This window comes from Lipophrys pholis (assembly GCF_963383615.2).
Source record: "Lipophrys pholis genome assembly, chromosome: 7".
Classification (NCBI taxonomy): domain Eukaryota; kingdom Metazoa; phylum Chordata; class Actinopteri; order Blenniiformes; family Blenniidae; genus Lipophrys; species Lipophrys pholis.
Genome location: NC_137638.1, coordinates 5814907 through 5832889, shown reverse-complemented (window position 1 = coordinate 5832889; position 17983 = coordinate 5814907). Strand labels below are relative to the sequence as shown.

General features: G+C 42.8%; 1 protein-coding gene across 1 annotated transcript; it reads left to right on the top strand.

The window, feature by feature from the left end:
• Positions 1-1533: 1533 nt before the first annotated feature.
• Positions 1534-16960, top strand: noxa1 (NADPH oxidase activator 1). Its single transcript, XM_080468155.1, has 16 exons — positions 1534-1631; positions 4141-4322; positions 4510-4592; positions 5842-5950; positions 9222-9362; positions 10308-10415; positions 11110-11169; positions 11257-11294; positions 11372-11510; positions 12286-12354; positions 13517-13604; positions 13838-13929; positions 14416-14576; positions 15461-15569; positions 15665-15788; positions 16096-16960. Exons 2-16 carry the CDS (start codon positions 4149-4151, stop codon positions 16224-16226), a joined length of 1626 nt encoding a protein of 541 aa, XP_080324281.1. The 5' UTR covers positions 1534-1631; positions 4141-4148; the 3' UTR covers positions 16227-16960.
• The last annotated feature ends 1023 nt before the right edge of the window (positions 16961-17983 follow it).

Genomic DNA, 17983 nt, shown 5'->3' with positions numbered 1-17983 from the left:
AAATCAAATTATAAATGAGAAAAAAAATTAAACGTTACAAAGAAAATTCTTTATTAATTTTTATTAATTAAGTCAAGAAAACAAAAACAATTTACAAGATTAGAAAAAAATAAAAATATTTTGCCAAACAGCACATTGGGTCTCACGGTGTTGCAGTGGTAAGCACTCTTGCCTCAAAACGACAAGTTCTGGGTTCAATACAGCCCTGGGCCTTTCAGTGTGGAGTTTGCATGTTCTCCCCGTGTATGTTGTTTCCACCCACAGTCTAAGAACATGCATGTCAGGTTTATTGGTGACTCTAATTCGCCCTGAGGTGTGCATGTGAGTGTGTATAGCGTCCATCGCTGTGTGTTTTGTCCTGTGATGGACTGACAACCTGTCCAGCGTGTGTCCTGCGGTCGCCTATAGTTATCTGGGATTAGCTCCAGCGACCATGAACAGGATTAAGCAAAATAGAAAATGGATTAAGTTCATATTTATTACTATTAGAGAGAGAGAGATTATACGTTATGTCTTGCGGTCTGTACAACTAAATCCAATTAAATAAAATCAAATGGAAAAAGAAATAGGAGAAAAAAACACAAAGGCTAAAAATAAGATGGTATCAAAGAAAATTTTAATGAAAATAATGTAATACAGGGACTTACATTTTTTCATGAGAACAAACCAAAGACAACATTTACAATCCAACATGCCACAATAAAATAAATGATCACGACTGTGTACGAATATGATCCAGCCTGTGTTAAGAGTCTCTGCTGGGTGTGACTGTGCAGTAAAACACGGTGAAAGCTCAGATTAAGGATCTCTTTTAAAAGTAACACAACAAAAATCCTTGAAGCAATTTTTAAATAAGATAAAGAAAAGTGTGAAAATGAACATGATTTATCGAGAAGTGCAAAACAATTAAAGATTCCATAAAAAAACTGTAAGACTAAAAATGAAATGTAATTTAAAAAATTAGTTAAAACGATTTCCAGTACGATACAAACAACATACAAGCTTAGAAATTAATGGAGATTTTATTTTATTTTCAAAAACTAAACGTCGATATAATCAGGAGAGATAGACTGGAGCGACAGAAATTGCGGTTGTATTTGTGAAAGAACCTGGATTCTGTGACGAGCTCAGTGTGATGAGACACGCACGTTGTGAGTGTCGCGATGTGAAGCTGGACCTGGCCGACGGCCTGCTGTGGTTTCAGAGGGCGTTTCCCCAGAGGAAACAACCTGAGCAGCAGGTCCAGCAGGTAGGAGTTCATTTATCATCCCTCCCCTCCTCTCTGGGAAGCAAGTCACGCTCTCCCAACTTCCTGCTCAGAAATACACCTTGTAAACCGAGGTCAAAGGTCGGCGTGGGCAATGAGGTGTTGACTAACAGACACTCTGGGGAATTCCTGCTCGGTTGGATAATGTTCACCGTGAGAGCGTCATGTGCTCACGGTGATGTGGTGGTGGAGCGGTCCTCTCCAGGCGGAAACCTGTGCCACCTGCTGCTGTGAGGAATGTGGATGGGGTGACTTCCTGGTGGCTGGTGGGCGGAGCCTCGAAGTGGGGGGGGGGGGTGTCTGCAGGACTGTTAGCCCAGTGAGGAGGACGGCCGGCTGTCAGAGGGACTCACCTGCCGCTCAGGTAAGCAGACTCGCAGCTGGAGCCGGTTTGGGATGATTAATTCAGAGAAGCGAGCAGCAGAGGGAGGAACAAGGAAACTTCCTGGAAGAAAACTAACACACTAACCTCAGACGAGTTATAAATAAAGGATATATTTGTTGTAACTATGATTTTTAGTATTTAACCTCTTGCTACGGGGAGTCTTGTTTGTTTTCTGGATGGGCAGCAGAGCGGAGGATGTAAAAAAATTCACCAAGTCTTTGTCTGTTTGTCGTGATTCGTTCTGCGTTTGAGGTCGTGGAGCCTTCAGCTGCCCTGCAGCAACAGTTGTTTCAAGGCAGGGAAAAGTGAACTCAAGCCCTCATGAGCAAACCGAGCAGACTGTGGACAGGAGACTTTCTGTTGATTGAAATGTTTTGATGGTCTGGAAATGTCAAGCTGCTGAGGAGGAGAAATTCTTTGGATAAAAACCTCGGTACCATCTTCAACCTGAAAGCTCCGGTCCCAGAAGACCCCGACAGCACATGAAGTTCTGAACAGGGATTATTTGTTTTCGTGTGAAGCAGACTGGAAATGTTGGTCGTCCCTGCATGTGGTTGGGTTTTTACAGTTAAAAACATGCGTGCAAAGTTAATTGGATCCTAAATTACCTAAAGAGTGAGTTTTCGTCCAGTGACGAACTCAAATTTCTGGTTTTTTCAGTTCCAATCAGATCTTTAAGGTAATTCCAGTCCAGAAAGGTGGTTTCTAGGCAACCTTTCATTAATTCACTCTTGTAAAGAATTCAGAAAACAAAGCATCATGTCAGTACTGAGACAAAAGTAGGAAGTGTTTAAGACATCTGAAGGGTGAATCTTCATCCCTCTGTGGCCGTCATTCATTCAGTTTCAGCCTGCAGCACCTGAAACAGCAGCTCGCACGTTTTTGTTTTCGGTAGAGGAAGTGTGAGACGTCTCCCTCACCGGAAGGTTTGTTATCATTGGAGGAAATCTCTCGGATTAAGAGGAAGATTCTGCAACCAGAGACGATCCCTCATCTCCACAGTCTGGAACCAAACTGGGTCCTCCAACGTGGAAACACCGGTTTACTAGAGGACAAGAAGTTAAGAAGGATGAAACAACCTGCCGACAGTCCTGATCCGAACAACGATGAACATCAGCTTGTTACGCCAAAGAATTCTGCCTCTTTTGGAAAACCAGTCGATGGAGTTCACTGATTCAGCCTCCAAAGTCCTTTGCGATCCTGGGCCCTGTTTACGCGACAAAGGTTTCAGGTGGAAACTTCAAAACTTTCGTTGCGTTTTGTGCGTCTGTTTACACGACAACGCAACTTTTTGAGAACGCTTCCCAAGTGGGAACTTTTTGAAAATGCTCCGATTCCGTCTCCCGGTCCAGATTCTCCTGGGACTTGGTAGTTTTATAGTCGACGGTCAGCCGGACTAACAATTCAACTCCGTCCATACGAATGTCCTTGTGCTCCCATTGTCAATGTTCGTATTGTTACCTGCATGTGTGTGTGGTTTCAATACAAAAACAACCGACAGCACCAACTAGTGGCCCAACATGAAAACGACATTGTTTTCAAGGTTTCTGCTGTTTCTGTGGAAACTGACATCGTTTTCAAGATGTTGATGTGTAAAAGCAAAACTTTTCTGAAAATGCTTGAAAATGCAAACGGGGACCTAAAGTAAGCTGCGAGCGGAGTGTAATCTGTAGGATTGGACAGAACATTCTGGGGAGTCCTGCACCCTCCCCAGGTCCCGGGCCTGGAGGAGAGGACTATTGCAGGTTGTTTTCAGCGGGTATTGCAGGTCCTCTCTCCCTCGTCAGTCCGCAGCAGTCATGTGACTTTGTGCGTTGCTCCTATTGGTCACTGAGCTGTAAATCTGTCCTGAGAAGTTCTGGACCACAGACAGGATCCATACATTTTAGTCTGGGACCGCCCCGGACTGGTCCTGAGATGATTGAATTTTTTGACATGCCAAGGATCGCTCCAGACCTGGTCCAGGACCAATAAATCTGATCAGGCTGACGGAGCGGATCAAGTTTTGCTCGAGGAACCTTTGACTCCAGATGGCGATGGAACCTGGTGGTAGATAGACGACACCAACCAAACCGAGCCACGGTTCTACAAATCTGGTCCAGTCATGGCACCTGGAGGCGCCACAACCTCAAAACAGGCCTGACCAGCAAAGCGAAGCTGCTGCTCATCCCACAAATGCTCTAATCTGGCACCATTTTCGATTTGAATAGGCAGCCATTCCCACAGTGTGAGAAACTGCGGAAAATCATTGTTACAACAAACAAATCTTTACTTTTTCTGCCTTATATAGAAGGTAAACGACGGATTTGTCACTTTCTTTGCATCCTTTTCCTCAAACTTGTTTCTCATCCCACAAATGCATGTTCATTAGAAATATTGCAGCATTCAAAAGGCAAATAATCTTTCCGACAGTGTGAGGTTTGTTGAAGCCTTGTTCGTTAATGTTTTTTTCTGCCTTGTATTGAAACGGACGTCTCGTGTGTTGTAGCTGCCGCCATGCTCTACACGGAGTTACTGAAGTTGTGGGACGAGTCGGTCCAGGCCATTGGCATCCGAGACTGGCAGGGTGCTCTGGACAAACTGGAGCAGATCTCCGAGCCCACCTCCCGCACGCTCTTCAACGCCGCCTCGGCCCACGTGGCCCTGGGACAGCTTCCTGAGGCCCTGAGGGTCAGTCACACCCTCCCTCCGCCCGAAAGACGCTTTAACATCCGTGAAAAGTTTTTAAGATGAAGTTGCTTTCAAACATCGCTGCAGTCTGCCGGTTGCTTCTCGCTGAGGCCTGAGCCTGCAATGAGCTTCCTCTATGGCACAGCAGAGTAAAACTTCAGCTTGTTTCCACCTTCTGCGTCCTCAGGCTTTAGACCTCACCCTCGCCAAGGATGAACGGCTGGCGGTGGGGTTCTTCCAGAGAGCAGCGGTGATGATGCAGGTCGACAGGTAGGGGGCAGCAACACCTCCACAAACTCACTGTGAGACCTTAAACGTGGAAAGATGAAACTTCTAAATGCAATGAAGAAGAAATTTACATGGATGAAGATGAACACAATGACTGAATAAAATGTTGGAAAACTGAAAGAATGATTCGAGTGCACACATCCTGTTACCCTTTGTGGCCACAGGAGGTGCTAATGAGTAAAGAGAAATTAGTTTTGGTCCAATTTTTCCAAAACACAATGTACACATTAAGATTTATTGAAGATATTCAGAGAATAAACCTTATAGAAGCGAGTATGTTGGTTATTAACAATAATGATTTATGGCTCGTAGGCTAGCTATTCTAAGTAGGTTAAAAGTAGGGCGGGACTATAATACAATATCATTACTTAGAGCAGTATTGTACTTGTCAGTGATTACTTAAGTACTACATTACCAGAAGTAATTACTGTTAGCATTAGCCATAACTGTATAAAAAGTGTCCTGAACTGAATACATCCTGATGGCAACATGAATTTCATCCCTCAGAATCATTGGATTTGCAGTAGCTGTGATTAGCATTGGCATGCTAAATTAGCTAATTAGCATCGCTCTCTACAAGCTACATGTTGGGAGTTTATCTCAGCAGATTTTTTGCTGCGTTTTGTCACTGTCATTAGTTTGTAAATCTGTTTCTTGAAGAAGGTCTAACGTCCAGTTATAGAGCATCTTCCTCCCACTAACATCCAAAATATAGAACACAAGAATATGAAGATGTCTCTTGAAGAGCCATGTTGATTTGTGTATCGGCCTCTGCTGTGGAGCGTTTTACTGCCTTTCACCACTTTTAATAGTGGTTATTTCAGCTCCATTAGCAGGACACGCCCTCACATTTCAGAGGGAATGTAGCGCGGCAGGGACGACCCATCTGTGTGGATCAACCTGTAAATCTGCGTCAGACTCAAAAACAACACTCCCATTGAGCCGCAAGAAAAATAATCTTCGCAGTGTCACAATGGGCAGTCACCATGCCATTCATCACGCTGTTAAGTGGCGCACAATGGAACACAATGACCCCCATTACAACATATTTGTACGTAATAAACTCGGCAATGACACAACGCTAATAGTGTGTGTGTGTGTGTGTGTGTGTGTGTGTGTGTGTGTGTGTGTGTGTGTGTGTGTGTGTGTGTGTGTGTGTGTGTGTGTGTGTGTGTGTGTGTGTGTGTGTGTGTGTGTGTGTGTGTGTGTGTGTGTGTGTGTGTGTGTGTAGGTTGGAGGAGGCTCTCACAGACTGTATCTGGGCTCAGAAGCACATGAGGGGAAACATGGTCATTGACTACAAACAGCTGGGACTCCGGTTCAAACTCTACAGCTGGCAGGTGTGACAGACACACACACACACACACACACACACACACACACACACACACACACACACACAAAACTATAAATCTGTCATAGCTTTTTCGACACAATTAGGTTGACTGATGCAGTGACACATTTGTCCATTAGGTGGCAGTATCTTCTGAAAACAGACTTTTTAATCATTACCTTAACAAGTATTGACAGAAGTTTGTTCTGACCTTGTACATATGTGTCTTTTATTTTTTATTATGGCTTTCTGAAGCTTCCAGAAAACAATATGGAATTATTTATTTTTTTGTGTGTTTTTTAGTAAACCTGAATAGTTTTTCAAAAACACACTAATATTATAGTTTGAAGGGAATAAATCGCTAAAACAGCAAAACATTTTACTTTTATTTACAGTTCATACACACGTTAAAAAATAATAACAGTACCTTTTAAAAATAAAAAAAATTGAGTTTTCATGACTGGGTACACACACACACACACACACACACACACACACACACACACACACACACACACACACACACACAGCTGGGCTTGAACAAAGCCTCATTGATGGAGGCTAAAGAAGCGCTTTCACAACTTTCACATATTTCTGCAAGCCGAGGTCGGATGCACCTGTGATGCACCTGTGCACAGCAGCCGTCAGGTAACTGATCAAATCACGACCACACGACTTCTTCAGGTGCAGCCTGCAGCGTCTCGCTCTGAAGCCAGGAAGACGCCGCAGGCTGAACGCCAACCCGTCAACTCATGATCTGAAAGTACTACCATTCAAATTTCCTTCAGAAAAATCATCAAATCCTCAGAAACCCAAAAAACTGTAACGTCTCAAACCTGACTGAACTACCAGGAGAAGATGATATCCTCTGAAACAAACAAGCCAGAAAAGACAGTGAAGTAAGGAAAGTACATATTAATTAATAAAGTTTATTATTCAGACGTTTTTCCCTTCTACCGCTGGTCCGCTGAGGGACAGGACGGAATAAATAAAGGAATTTTAAAAAGTAGAGTGAGAAAGAAAACAAGGTCTGTGCTGGTTTTAGCATCTAACTCCTCTGACACTAGATTAGCGCACACTTTATTTGTTCCTGTTGGTTCAGTTGCTTTGCGTTCCTGGAAGAAGCTCAGGTTCTTCTCTTCTTTTTCACTAGTTAAATAAACAAGACTTATAAAAGACAAAAATCCCATTAAAGGCTGCCTGGTTACCTCAAAACAATGTCTGTAAAATACATCTTTTAACTCAAAAATATAAGGTGTTTAACTCTCTGAAACAGAACCTGTGTATCACAGATAGAATTTTGTGTGAATCTTATATCCATAAAATCAGCATTTGCTTCTCTGCTTTGCTTTGTTGTATAATTGTGTGTGCGTTGTGAAGTGGTAGCGTGTTGAAGGAATGAAGCTACATGGATTTTTGTGTTTGTTCATCAGTTTGGTTGGACTTGGATTAATGTTTGGAGAAAAAAAAAAAGTAATTCTATGTTCTTACGTAATAATCTTTCACATCAGTCTATTGTTGGATGATCAGTCATGAGCTTCACGCGGAGTCAAACGTTAACTTGAACGTAGACGTTTCCCTGTGCAAACCTTCCTCAGCTCGGCCATTGTTTGTCCAGATAGCGATCGGCTGGCCGCTTGACTCAAAGGTAAATACGTGCTGAAGTGATGTGGGAAAACTCTTTTCCTTGTCCTTGAGTTCCTGGAGGGAAGAAACCGATAGAGAGCGAAGATCTGAACAGAGATGAAGTGACGCATTAGGTTTATGACAACACAAGATAAAGAAAAGACAGGAAGGTATCGGTAACTTTTTTTTCCCATAATGCCCTGCAGGAGGAAGTGTTCTGTATCTAGGTTTAAGAAAAAATGTGCAATATAACAATAAAACCGTGTCCCTTAACATCAAGTCCTTACAGATTATGACGTCTGCTGATGCTGAAAGGCATCAGTGTGTGAAGAATCTGGAGACGCCGCTGAGTTTTAGCTCGTGTGAATCCTGCTGGCATCAGCGTGTCGTCGAAGTGTTGACAGTCGTCTGCAAGTTACTTCACTTTGGCTTTATGCAACAGGAAAACATTTATAAAATGTAACGCTCGTGTTTGATCCTTGAATACAGCCTGTGTTCACCATCCAGTCCACCAGAGGGCGCTGCTTCAAATACCAAGGAGAAGAGCGTTTCAATTGAAAACGCATCATTTATCTTTAGACTTTAGAAAAGTTTCACGTTCATACGGAAACAACTTGAATACGATGTTGGCGGCGGTGGCATAGAGGCTAGAGGGGCGGGCCTGCGATCAGGAGCTGGCAGGTTCCACCCCCACCGTGGGCCCCTGAGCATGACCCTTGACCCCCAGTGGAGCCAACCAGATCGCATTAACGTGTCGTCTCAACACAACCTGTAAGCCTCCAGCAGACAGAAATATGAACTCATATACTCAGAATATGGACGAATGACTCAACGCAACTAACTCCTGTCTACACAGCTCGTGGTATTGTCCATTATTCCGTACATTTTTACTATTTGGTACTTTTCCAAAAACAGTGAGGCGTGTATTCAAAAGGAACCCTTTAGAAAAATATGCCATAACTGTCCTGCTCTACTAAATTACATTCATCAGCTTTATTCCCTCAATCAAATATTAGACCTTGGTGGTTATTAGTTAGTTCCATCAAGATCCTGCAGTGTTTCACTGAGCTGTTCACAGCTGTTCTACAGGTGTGAAGAGGAGAAACTATGCTTAAAGTAACTTGGGGACCCGGACTTCAGGTTGGGAATGAATCGGGAATGAAATAGAATTCACTCATGATGCTTCTCCACCACTTCTGCCGTCCCCACTGTTGACCACATTCATTCATTCACACGCACACACACAGTCCATCCATTGGGAGCAGTTCAGGGTTCAGTTTCTCCTTTAAAGGAAACAAAACGCATTGAATCTGAGTATTTAAAGCAAACTTACTGCAAGTATTCTGACCGTATCCACGGTGGGTAAGAAAAGTACAGAATGTCTTTCTTGTTTCTGAGATAGAAAATGTGGCACAGGTCTCTGGTTATTTCACTCTCTGCTCCGTCACAAACACGTGAGTGAAACGTCTCCCGGGCGACTGCTGCAGTAAAAATGCTGCATTTCAACCTTTGCAGCAGGAAAGCTGACGGCTCCGTCCTCTAGTGTCTCAAACTGAAGTGCACGGGAAGTTTCCGCTCCCCCAGGAGGCTGCGAAGACGATTAGTTCTCGCTGTTGCGTAAACGAGGCCTGAAGTTTGTGTTTGTCCCGCAGGTGTTGTACAACGCCGCCGCCGTGTACTGTCGCATGAACCAGTGGGAGCAGGCCAACGACGTCCTGCTGTCCGCCACCCAGGAGCGAGGCGGAGGGGGGGGCCGCAGCGGCAACATCGAGGTGGCTCTGGAAAACATCGCGGTGAGTCTTTGAAGAGTGAGGACGGCCGTTTGACCTCCCAGAGGTCGTCTCATTTTCCCAAGAAAATGCCTTCCGGCTTCTTTTTATTTCCTGATGTGAGCCAATTAACTTCAAAGTTAAGTCTTTTTGGTTAATTTGATTTTCTGTTTTTCCTGTAAAATGGAGTAAAATCCTAATTCTTCCGCCAATAGATTATTAGAAGTTGTAAGCCCCGCCCCCTTTATTGTGACACATGTGCAGCATGCTTGATTTCTAAGGTTTTTTTAATTAAACAGATGAAAATAAAATCTCCCTAATTCAATGTTGAGGGATTTTAATTACGAGGGTTTGAACATTTTAGCATGTCATCGGTATCATAAAACTTTAGCTTTCAATAGAAATATTAAATTTAGCCAATATGCATAAACAAAGGTGAGCTTTAACAGGGCAACAGTCACTGAAATACGTAAAGATAGAATATTCCCATCTAAGAAAAGATATTTCAAGACTTAGACTGCAGCACATAGAACGTAAAGATGGTGAAAATGATGTGTTGTTTCCATTACAAAAACAACCAACAGTGCCACCTCATGGCTTGACATACAAACTGCATCAGTTTCTGCTTTATCCAAGGAAATGCAGATCATTATCAAAACGTTGCCGTGTCGACGTGAACATTTTCTGGAAAAAAAAACCGCAGAAATTATGCGTTTTGACTCGAAAAGTTGCGTAAATGAGGACTCGTTTAATTCTGCTGTGTCAAACTCTGATGTCGTGCAGTGTTCATCCACTGAACCGAGGACATGGCAGCAGAGGAAAGAGATCCAACCGGACACTTTTAAAAGAGTTTTGAGGAAATGAAAATGCAAAGTCCAGACCGGAGAGTTCTCCCGATGACGTTGTGGTCTGAAGCAGAGCTGTGTCATAACGGCGATTGTACAGTTTGAACACTGACTCCTTCTCCAGAGACGGGAGCCCCTGCAGCCCCTGATGGTGCCTGAAGGTGTGGTGTTTCAGCCCAGGAAGCAGGACGTGGAGCAGGTGGGCCAGAGGGACTTCCTGGGGAAAGCAAAGGTACGAACAATGTTCTATAACTCCTCCACTTTCAGATTTAGTCCTAGTGAACTTCTTGATAATGACTTTATTTAATATCACCAATAGAGAGAGAAGTTTCATTTTGACAATATTATATTATATATGATATATATGTAAATTTAGTCATGTATTGTTTTATACTGTGTTCAGGACGACACTTGAAGAAAATGTTTATATATATTTTGTTTGTTTTTTGTAGATAAATCTTTGTCATTGTAGATGCATACATGAACTTTGCACAAATTAATTTGCACAGATCACGGCTCACTAATAATATCAGAGGGGATCTAGTTGTGGTTAAACCATCCTTGGTTTAAATGTGCAGATTAAAGTTGGGTGGGGGTGTGTTGGACCACGGCATGAAAAGCTTTTTTTGGGTGTCCACTTTTTCACGGTTTTCACATCTCACGCACAATTTAAAAAATAAAATAAGATAAAAATAAAAATAAGAATAAGAATTTAAAAAAAATTTAAATGTATGTATCTCGATATCAGAAAAGTCGTATTACAGTTATGATGATCAAAGCATTAAAAGCTGAAAAGCATCGGCACTTTTGGTAAAAATCTATTTGATACCAAGAAAACCTGCACTGCTCCTTGGTTTTGTTGCGTTGTACTGTTTTAGAGAAAAACTTCACAGATGTTGATATTTCACATTGGTCTGCCGCTGCAGGTCATCAGCTCCATAATTCCCTACGACGACTTCGGAGGCTTCGAGCCTCTCAGGGGGCAGGTGAGTGTGGAGGTGGACTCTGCTGGTCTGTGCTGGTCTCTGGCGGTGTCATGACGCTCTCTCTGCCCCCTCCCCCCCCTGATACAGGAACCTGGTTTCTACGAGCCCCAGATGGACGGAACACCGTGAGTATCTTGTCCAGAAGTGACCCGGCGTGTCTCTGTGGGTTGGACATGTGAGTGACGCCCTGTCTTCCTGGCAGGGACTCTCGCTACATGCGACTGCGGGGCCCCTACATGGCCCGGGGCCCAGGGCAGATCACGGTGCCCGGGGGGGGCACGGTGTTCCTGTTTGGGGAGGAGGACCGCGACGGGATGGTGATGGTCATATACGACGGACAGGTGAGAGGACGGGTGTCAAACGTGATCAAAGACATTCTTTGCAACGTAGCATTAGCGCCAAAGTCGGGGTGACTTTGTACAACATTCCAAACGTCAGGCGTTTGCCAACATTAGTCTAAAGCAGAGGTGTCCAAACTACGGCCCGCGGCCCAACTGCAGCCCGGCGTTTAATTTAAAACGGCCGACTTTTTAAGATCTAATGAAATCCAGCCCTCACGTGAAACTCCACCGTGTTGTAGTTCTGAGTTTTACCAGCAGGTGGAGCTTCAACAAGACAAATCAGAAGTCATGAAGTTTTTAGAAACTTGAGTAGCTTTAAGGTTTACGGGTGTTGGAAAGGAAAGGGATGCATGACTAGAAATATCCTGAATAGTCGTTTGTAAAGATCAGTTGGCCTCTCAACAAAAAGTGAATTAAAATTCGGACACCTGATTTCTAGAGATTCGCTTTGGCAGGATAGATTCTGTGGAAATAAAAGAACATTAAATGTGAACAATTTTAGACTGCATTTGTGATTTGTTTACCCGAAACCAGTTCGGGATGCAGATAGAAGGCAAACCACTACATTAGATTAACAGCTATTTCAAATTAAAAGCATTTAACCTGCACGTCTTCAGCATTTTAGCTAAATTCAGGCCAGTTAGCGTCCCGACACAACCTGAGCCGAGCTCCCCTGCTTTATCCGTCACAGTTTATATCATCATTCCGGCTCAAAGTTCCTACCAGACAAGATAAAATCTTCCATGTTTTACGTTTTTGGTTCCTCTCGCTGCAGAGAGGACTCCTCCCTGTTACCATGCTCGAACCTTCAAACGTGAAGACGCCCAAAAGCAAGAAGGATAAAGTAAGGCTGAAAAAGCTTCGTTTTTTTTTTGTTCTAGAAAATGTTTGTGTTTTACACTGGAATGTATTGAAAACGATGTCCGTTTCCATAAAAATGGCAGAAACACTGAAAATGATGTAGTGAGCATGCCAGGCCACGGGGTGGCACTGTTGGTTGTTTTTGTAATGAAACCACACGCACCTGCACACGGAGAGCAATACGCCTGGTACGGACAGACAAGTTGGATTGTTGTTGACCTTTGGCTAAGCCCCCCCCCCCCCTTAATTACTGTTGCTAACTCACGCTTAGCACTTAGCAACCTAGCTAACTAGATTAGCTAGCGACAGTGATATCAGTGGATCAGATTATTCAAGACGTCGACTTACTTTGGAACAAACGAAGACATCTTTGTTTCTAGTTGACTTTATGTGCTCCGCCACACGGCTTCATCAACAGGAGACATTTGTCCAGGTTTTGTTTAGGAAATGAGATGAAATAAACTGTTTTTATCCTTTCAGGATACCTCGTATCGTTGCAATTGTGTTTTTTACCATTGTTGTGTCTTAAATGATTTAAATAGTCCAGAAAACAACAAAGGTCTCCAGCTCCAATGCTTCTCTATGAAGCTGAGAACGTTCTGTTCGAGTCCTTGCAGTCAATTGCGATTGGATCGTTTGGGTTTGGGGGCGGGGCTTAGCCAAAGGTCAGTTCCAGGTGACTGTCTACCAAGTCCCAGGAGAAAAAATGGACTGGGAGTCATGACACTGTGGAGGTAAACGTTGTTGTTGTAAAAAAGAACTATTCACTATAGCTGTGGTGCGCAGTTGAAGTAGCAGAAGAAGTAGCAGTAGAAATAGCAGTAGCGGTATCACGAGCGGTAGCGGTAGAAGTAGCAGAAGAAGTAGCAGTAGCAGTAGCGGTAGCAGCATTTGACAAAAGTTGTGTTTCCCGCCATCTACACATTCGTAGAGTTTTCGAATAAATGTGTTTTCAGAGGCTTCGAGCTCTTCGAGGTTTCTATTTGAACTTGAAAACGTTGCTGTAGAAATCTGGCCGAGCTCTGTTCTTGACGGTGGTCACGTGAAGCCTCCGGTAAAGAGTTGCCAGATTTCACGGGTTTCCGAGAAAAAACAACCAGAAACAGACGCTGATCGTCACTTTGTCTCCGCCTCATTGTCCACAGAGAGTTCCCAGTGGGATCCCCCTCCCCCCGGGGCTGCAGCCCCCCTCCCGTCCACGCACCCAGCACAGCCCTGTAGCTCCTCCTCGGGGTGAGAGAACCAACGCAAAGCTCTTCACCGTCCCTCCTCCATTAAAGCTCATCGTGTCTCGTCCGGCCTTTGGTTTTACTCAGAGCAAAATAAACGTTAAAGATGAAGCCACTCGACAAACGTCAGTTAGTTGACGGAAGATGCTCTATGATCTTGATGTTGGGAGGAAGATGCTCTATGATCTAATGCTCTATGGTCTAACCTGTAACCCCTCACGCTGTGCTCTGCCTCAGACACCCCCCCGCCGTCCTACAACACCGCCACACACACCCCACCACTTGCCGAGGAGCCGCCCAGGTACACAGCCAACCCAGCCAGCGAGCAGGTAACACACACCCACACACACACACACACACACACACACACACACACACACACACACACACACACACACTGGGTCTAAATATAGAAACATTGCGAGGAAACTGCTTTGTAACCGATGGGGGGAATGCTGATGTGTCCCGATTAAGTCACCATGACGCCCTCGGGAAGCCGAGGCAGTCGACTCCAGAATAAAAATATTCATGTTGTTGCTCTATAACCTGAAAAACTTCCTCCTTCTGACGTCCATACAGGCGGTTAAAGCAGCAGCTCTAACATCTCGTGTGTGTGTGTGTGTGTGTGTGTGTGTGTGTGTGTGTGTGTGTGTGTGTGTGTGTGTGTGTGTGTGTGTGTGTGTGTGTGTGTGTGTGTGTGTGTGTGTGTGTGTGTGTGTGTGTGTGTGTGTGTGTGTGTGTGTGTGTGTGTGTGTGTGTGTGTGTGTGTGTGTGTGTGTGTGTGTGTGTGTGTGTGTGTGTGTGTGTTTTCACAGCCTAACGGCTCAGCTCGGGGGGCGGAGGCCGGCTTGTTGGTGGTCAAGGTGCACTACACCTACACTGTGGCTCTGTCTGTTCCTCTGGACACCACCTACCAGCAGCTCCGGGAGCAGGTCGCCCACAAGCTGGGGCAGGAGGCCAGCCACATCCGCCTCAGGTGCACACACACACACACACACACACACACACCCTAATCCGATGGTAGTTTCTCTCCCATCGTGTGTCCAAATTCACTTCATCTTCATTTCGAGTTAATAAAAAACTAAAAAAAGATAAGAATTGTGGAGAAATCAAACATAATCTTAATAAAATGAAAAAAATTAAGTGTAAAAATAAAAGGGAAGTGAATACATTTCAAAATCAAATATTCTTTAAAAATCTTTGAAAACACCCCAAATAAAATCCATTTTATTTAATTAAATGTCAACATGATGTGGAAAAAATTATTCAAAATGTAAAAAAAAAAATATTTGAGCTAAATATAAATCTAGTTAGAGAAAATTAAAACTATGCATATAAAGCCATATGATGACGATGTCCTTTGCACACAGTGCCACCTGCTGGTAACAGGGAGTAGTGTCCACATTTCCCAGTAACAAAATATAAACGTGAAAAACCTTAAAAATGCAATGAATAACAAATTATTCTTTAATTTAATCTCTTCAATCCTCAATAATTTCATGTCTGAAAGTGATTAAAACTCTGCTAAAAATCTAAATGATAAAATGTAATATAATTTATCATGGTAAATTGTGAGTTTATTGTACTGTATATATTAAATAAAATCACAAATGAAAACGGAACTTCTTTGTAAATAAAATGAATCGTATGAAGTGAGTATTTGTGAAGAAACTCTCAAATTTAACAAAGAAAAACCTGAGCACAAGAAACCCAACATAAATACTGAACCACTTACAAAGAAAAATAAAATGAGAATTGAAAAATGAAGCGACCAAATACTTCTGATAAAAAAATTATTTCATGAAATTTACTTTATAAAAACGTACATAATGATTTATCATTCTCCCCCCCCCACCCCAGACACAAGCAGCATGGCTCCCGGGTGCTGACCCCGCTGAGTGAGGACGTGGCGGCCGGCGGCACCGTGCAGGAAGTGGCGGAGGCGGGCCGAGCCACCCTGTGGTGCCAGGTCAGGGCGCTTCGGAGTTTTGTTTAAAAAGAAAGAATAAAAACTAAATGATGAGTAAAAACTCGGTGTGAATAAAAGGAGTTGTGTCGTTCCAGTTCGAAGACCCGCTGCAGAACAGGACCATCCTCTACCAGATGGTGGCGCTCTACGACTACATGGCTCAAGGTCCAGAGGACCTGGACTTCAGTGAGGGGGAGACCATCGACATCCTGGGAGAAGGTCAGCATGGGGGCGGGGGTTAATGCTCTTCATCCTCCTCCTCTTCCTCACCACCCTCTTCCTCCTGGAAGAAAGTCAGGAAGTAGGGGATAATGCTCTTCCTCGTCTGCATCTTCCTCCTCTTCTTCATCTTCATCTTCCTCATAATCATCCTCCTCTTCATAATCCCCTACCTCATCATCTTCTTCCTTTTGTTCTTCCTCTGCATCCTCCTCTACCTCATCTTCCTTTTCCACTTCCTCTTCATCCTCCTCTACCTCATCTTCATCCTTTTCCTCCTCCACGTCTTCCTCTTCCTCTCGCCCAGTGAACGAGGAGTGGCTGGAGGGTCACTGTGCCGGAAACATCGGGATTTTTCCGAGCTGCTTCGCGTATCGAGAGAATGTCAACATCAACGCGGCCTGGAGCCTGTCCTCGCTCCAGAATGACAACCCGTGAGACCTCCACCCCGTGAGACCTCCACCCCGTGAGATCTCCACCCCGTGAGACCTCCACCCCGTGAGACCTCCACCCCGTGAGACCTCCACCCTGTGAGACCACCATGGGGCTCACCTTTAAACTTTAACCCTTAAAAACAAGGATGTAGAGCCCATCACCCTCTCTCTTAAATTAATGAACTTAAAATAATCTAATTAAGCTTAACAAATTAACATAAATACATATAATTGTGTTAAATCAATTAACTTGACTCAGCTTAAATCAACTGGAATAATTCCAATAATTCAGATTGAATTATTTTATATAAATTCAATCTCAGGTTGGAAAAAAACTGAAAATACTCAACTGGCAGAAAATAAATAGGTAAATAAATAAATAAACTAACTAACTAACATATAAATAACTGTAGTTCAAATTAAATCAACTAACTTCAAATGAAAGTCGCAATAGAACCCAACTAAACGGCACCTAAACCAAATAAACTGTTACAACTGAACTAAGTCAAAGTTTAAGGGTTAAAGAGATTATCTTTTTTTTTTTTTTTAGATTAACAATACAAAATAAAGTGAAATAAGATATGAATAGAATTATTTTATTTTTGTTACAATTTACTTAAAAGAAAAATGCGTTTTCATTTGAACAATTTGAGCTGAACTATGTCAAAAATAAAGCAATAAAACTGGAATAATTATCACACAAAAAAATAAAGTCAAATGAAAAAAATGATTTCAGATAAAATAAAAACAAAGAAAAAAACAAATCAATGTAAAACTAAAAATTAAAGTGAGGAATCACAAATCTTTCTTTTTTCCTCATAAATGTATTATTAAATAAAAATGAATCTGTAAAGACGAGTCTAATTATAGTTTGATAATCTGAAGCTGTGTGGATCTGAACCCAGCTGGAACCTGAAGCTCATTCAGATTATCTGTGATCCTGATTTTTATATCAAATCTGAACTCCACCTTCCTGTTTCTACAACGTGTCACATCACTGCTGGTGTATCTTCTGTTTCTGCATTTTGTTTTCCACAGTTTGTCTGAAGTATGTTGTGTTTTAATATTTTTAATATTAAAGAATAATCTGTGATTGAAAGTGTCAAAAGCAGTGGAAATAAATGTTTCAAGTCAATTTTGATTTTATTTCACTGTTTGCCTGGAAAATACTTCAGATTATAGAGCATCTTCCTCCACTAACTGATGTAACTTCAGACGAACTTAATGAGTGAATCAGACTGACACACACACACACACACACACACACACACACACACACACACACACACACACACACACACACACACACATAGCTAATTCTTCTTCCTTCCTGTGGCGAGGATCAAAGAGTACAATCGTGAGAAGAGTGTTTAATTTTTATTTTAATCTTCATCATAATCTTAATTTTCCTTCCGCTGCTTTTTCAGCGCGTAACTATTCCCGCACCGTTGGGAGCACGTACACACACAAAGCATATCAAAACGTGTGGAAAATTCTGGAAAAGTGTGCTATGACTTTTCTTAATGATTTGGCGAACCGTTTCCGAAACAATCCAGCAGAAACTGCAAAAAGTTTCCCATTCAAAGTGGATGGGAAGAGTGAAAAACACCAAAATAATCCTCCGTCTTCAACGCCAGGTGACATCATCATAATTTCAGCTACAGATTTAATTTAACATTTAAAAAGTTCTCACATCTGTCCTAAATTCAGACATGGAAACATCTTTTTGCTATCATTGAACAATTTTATCGTGTGATCCTT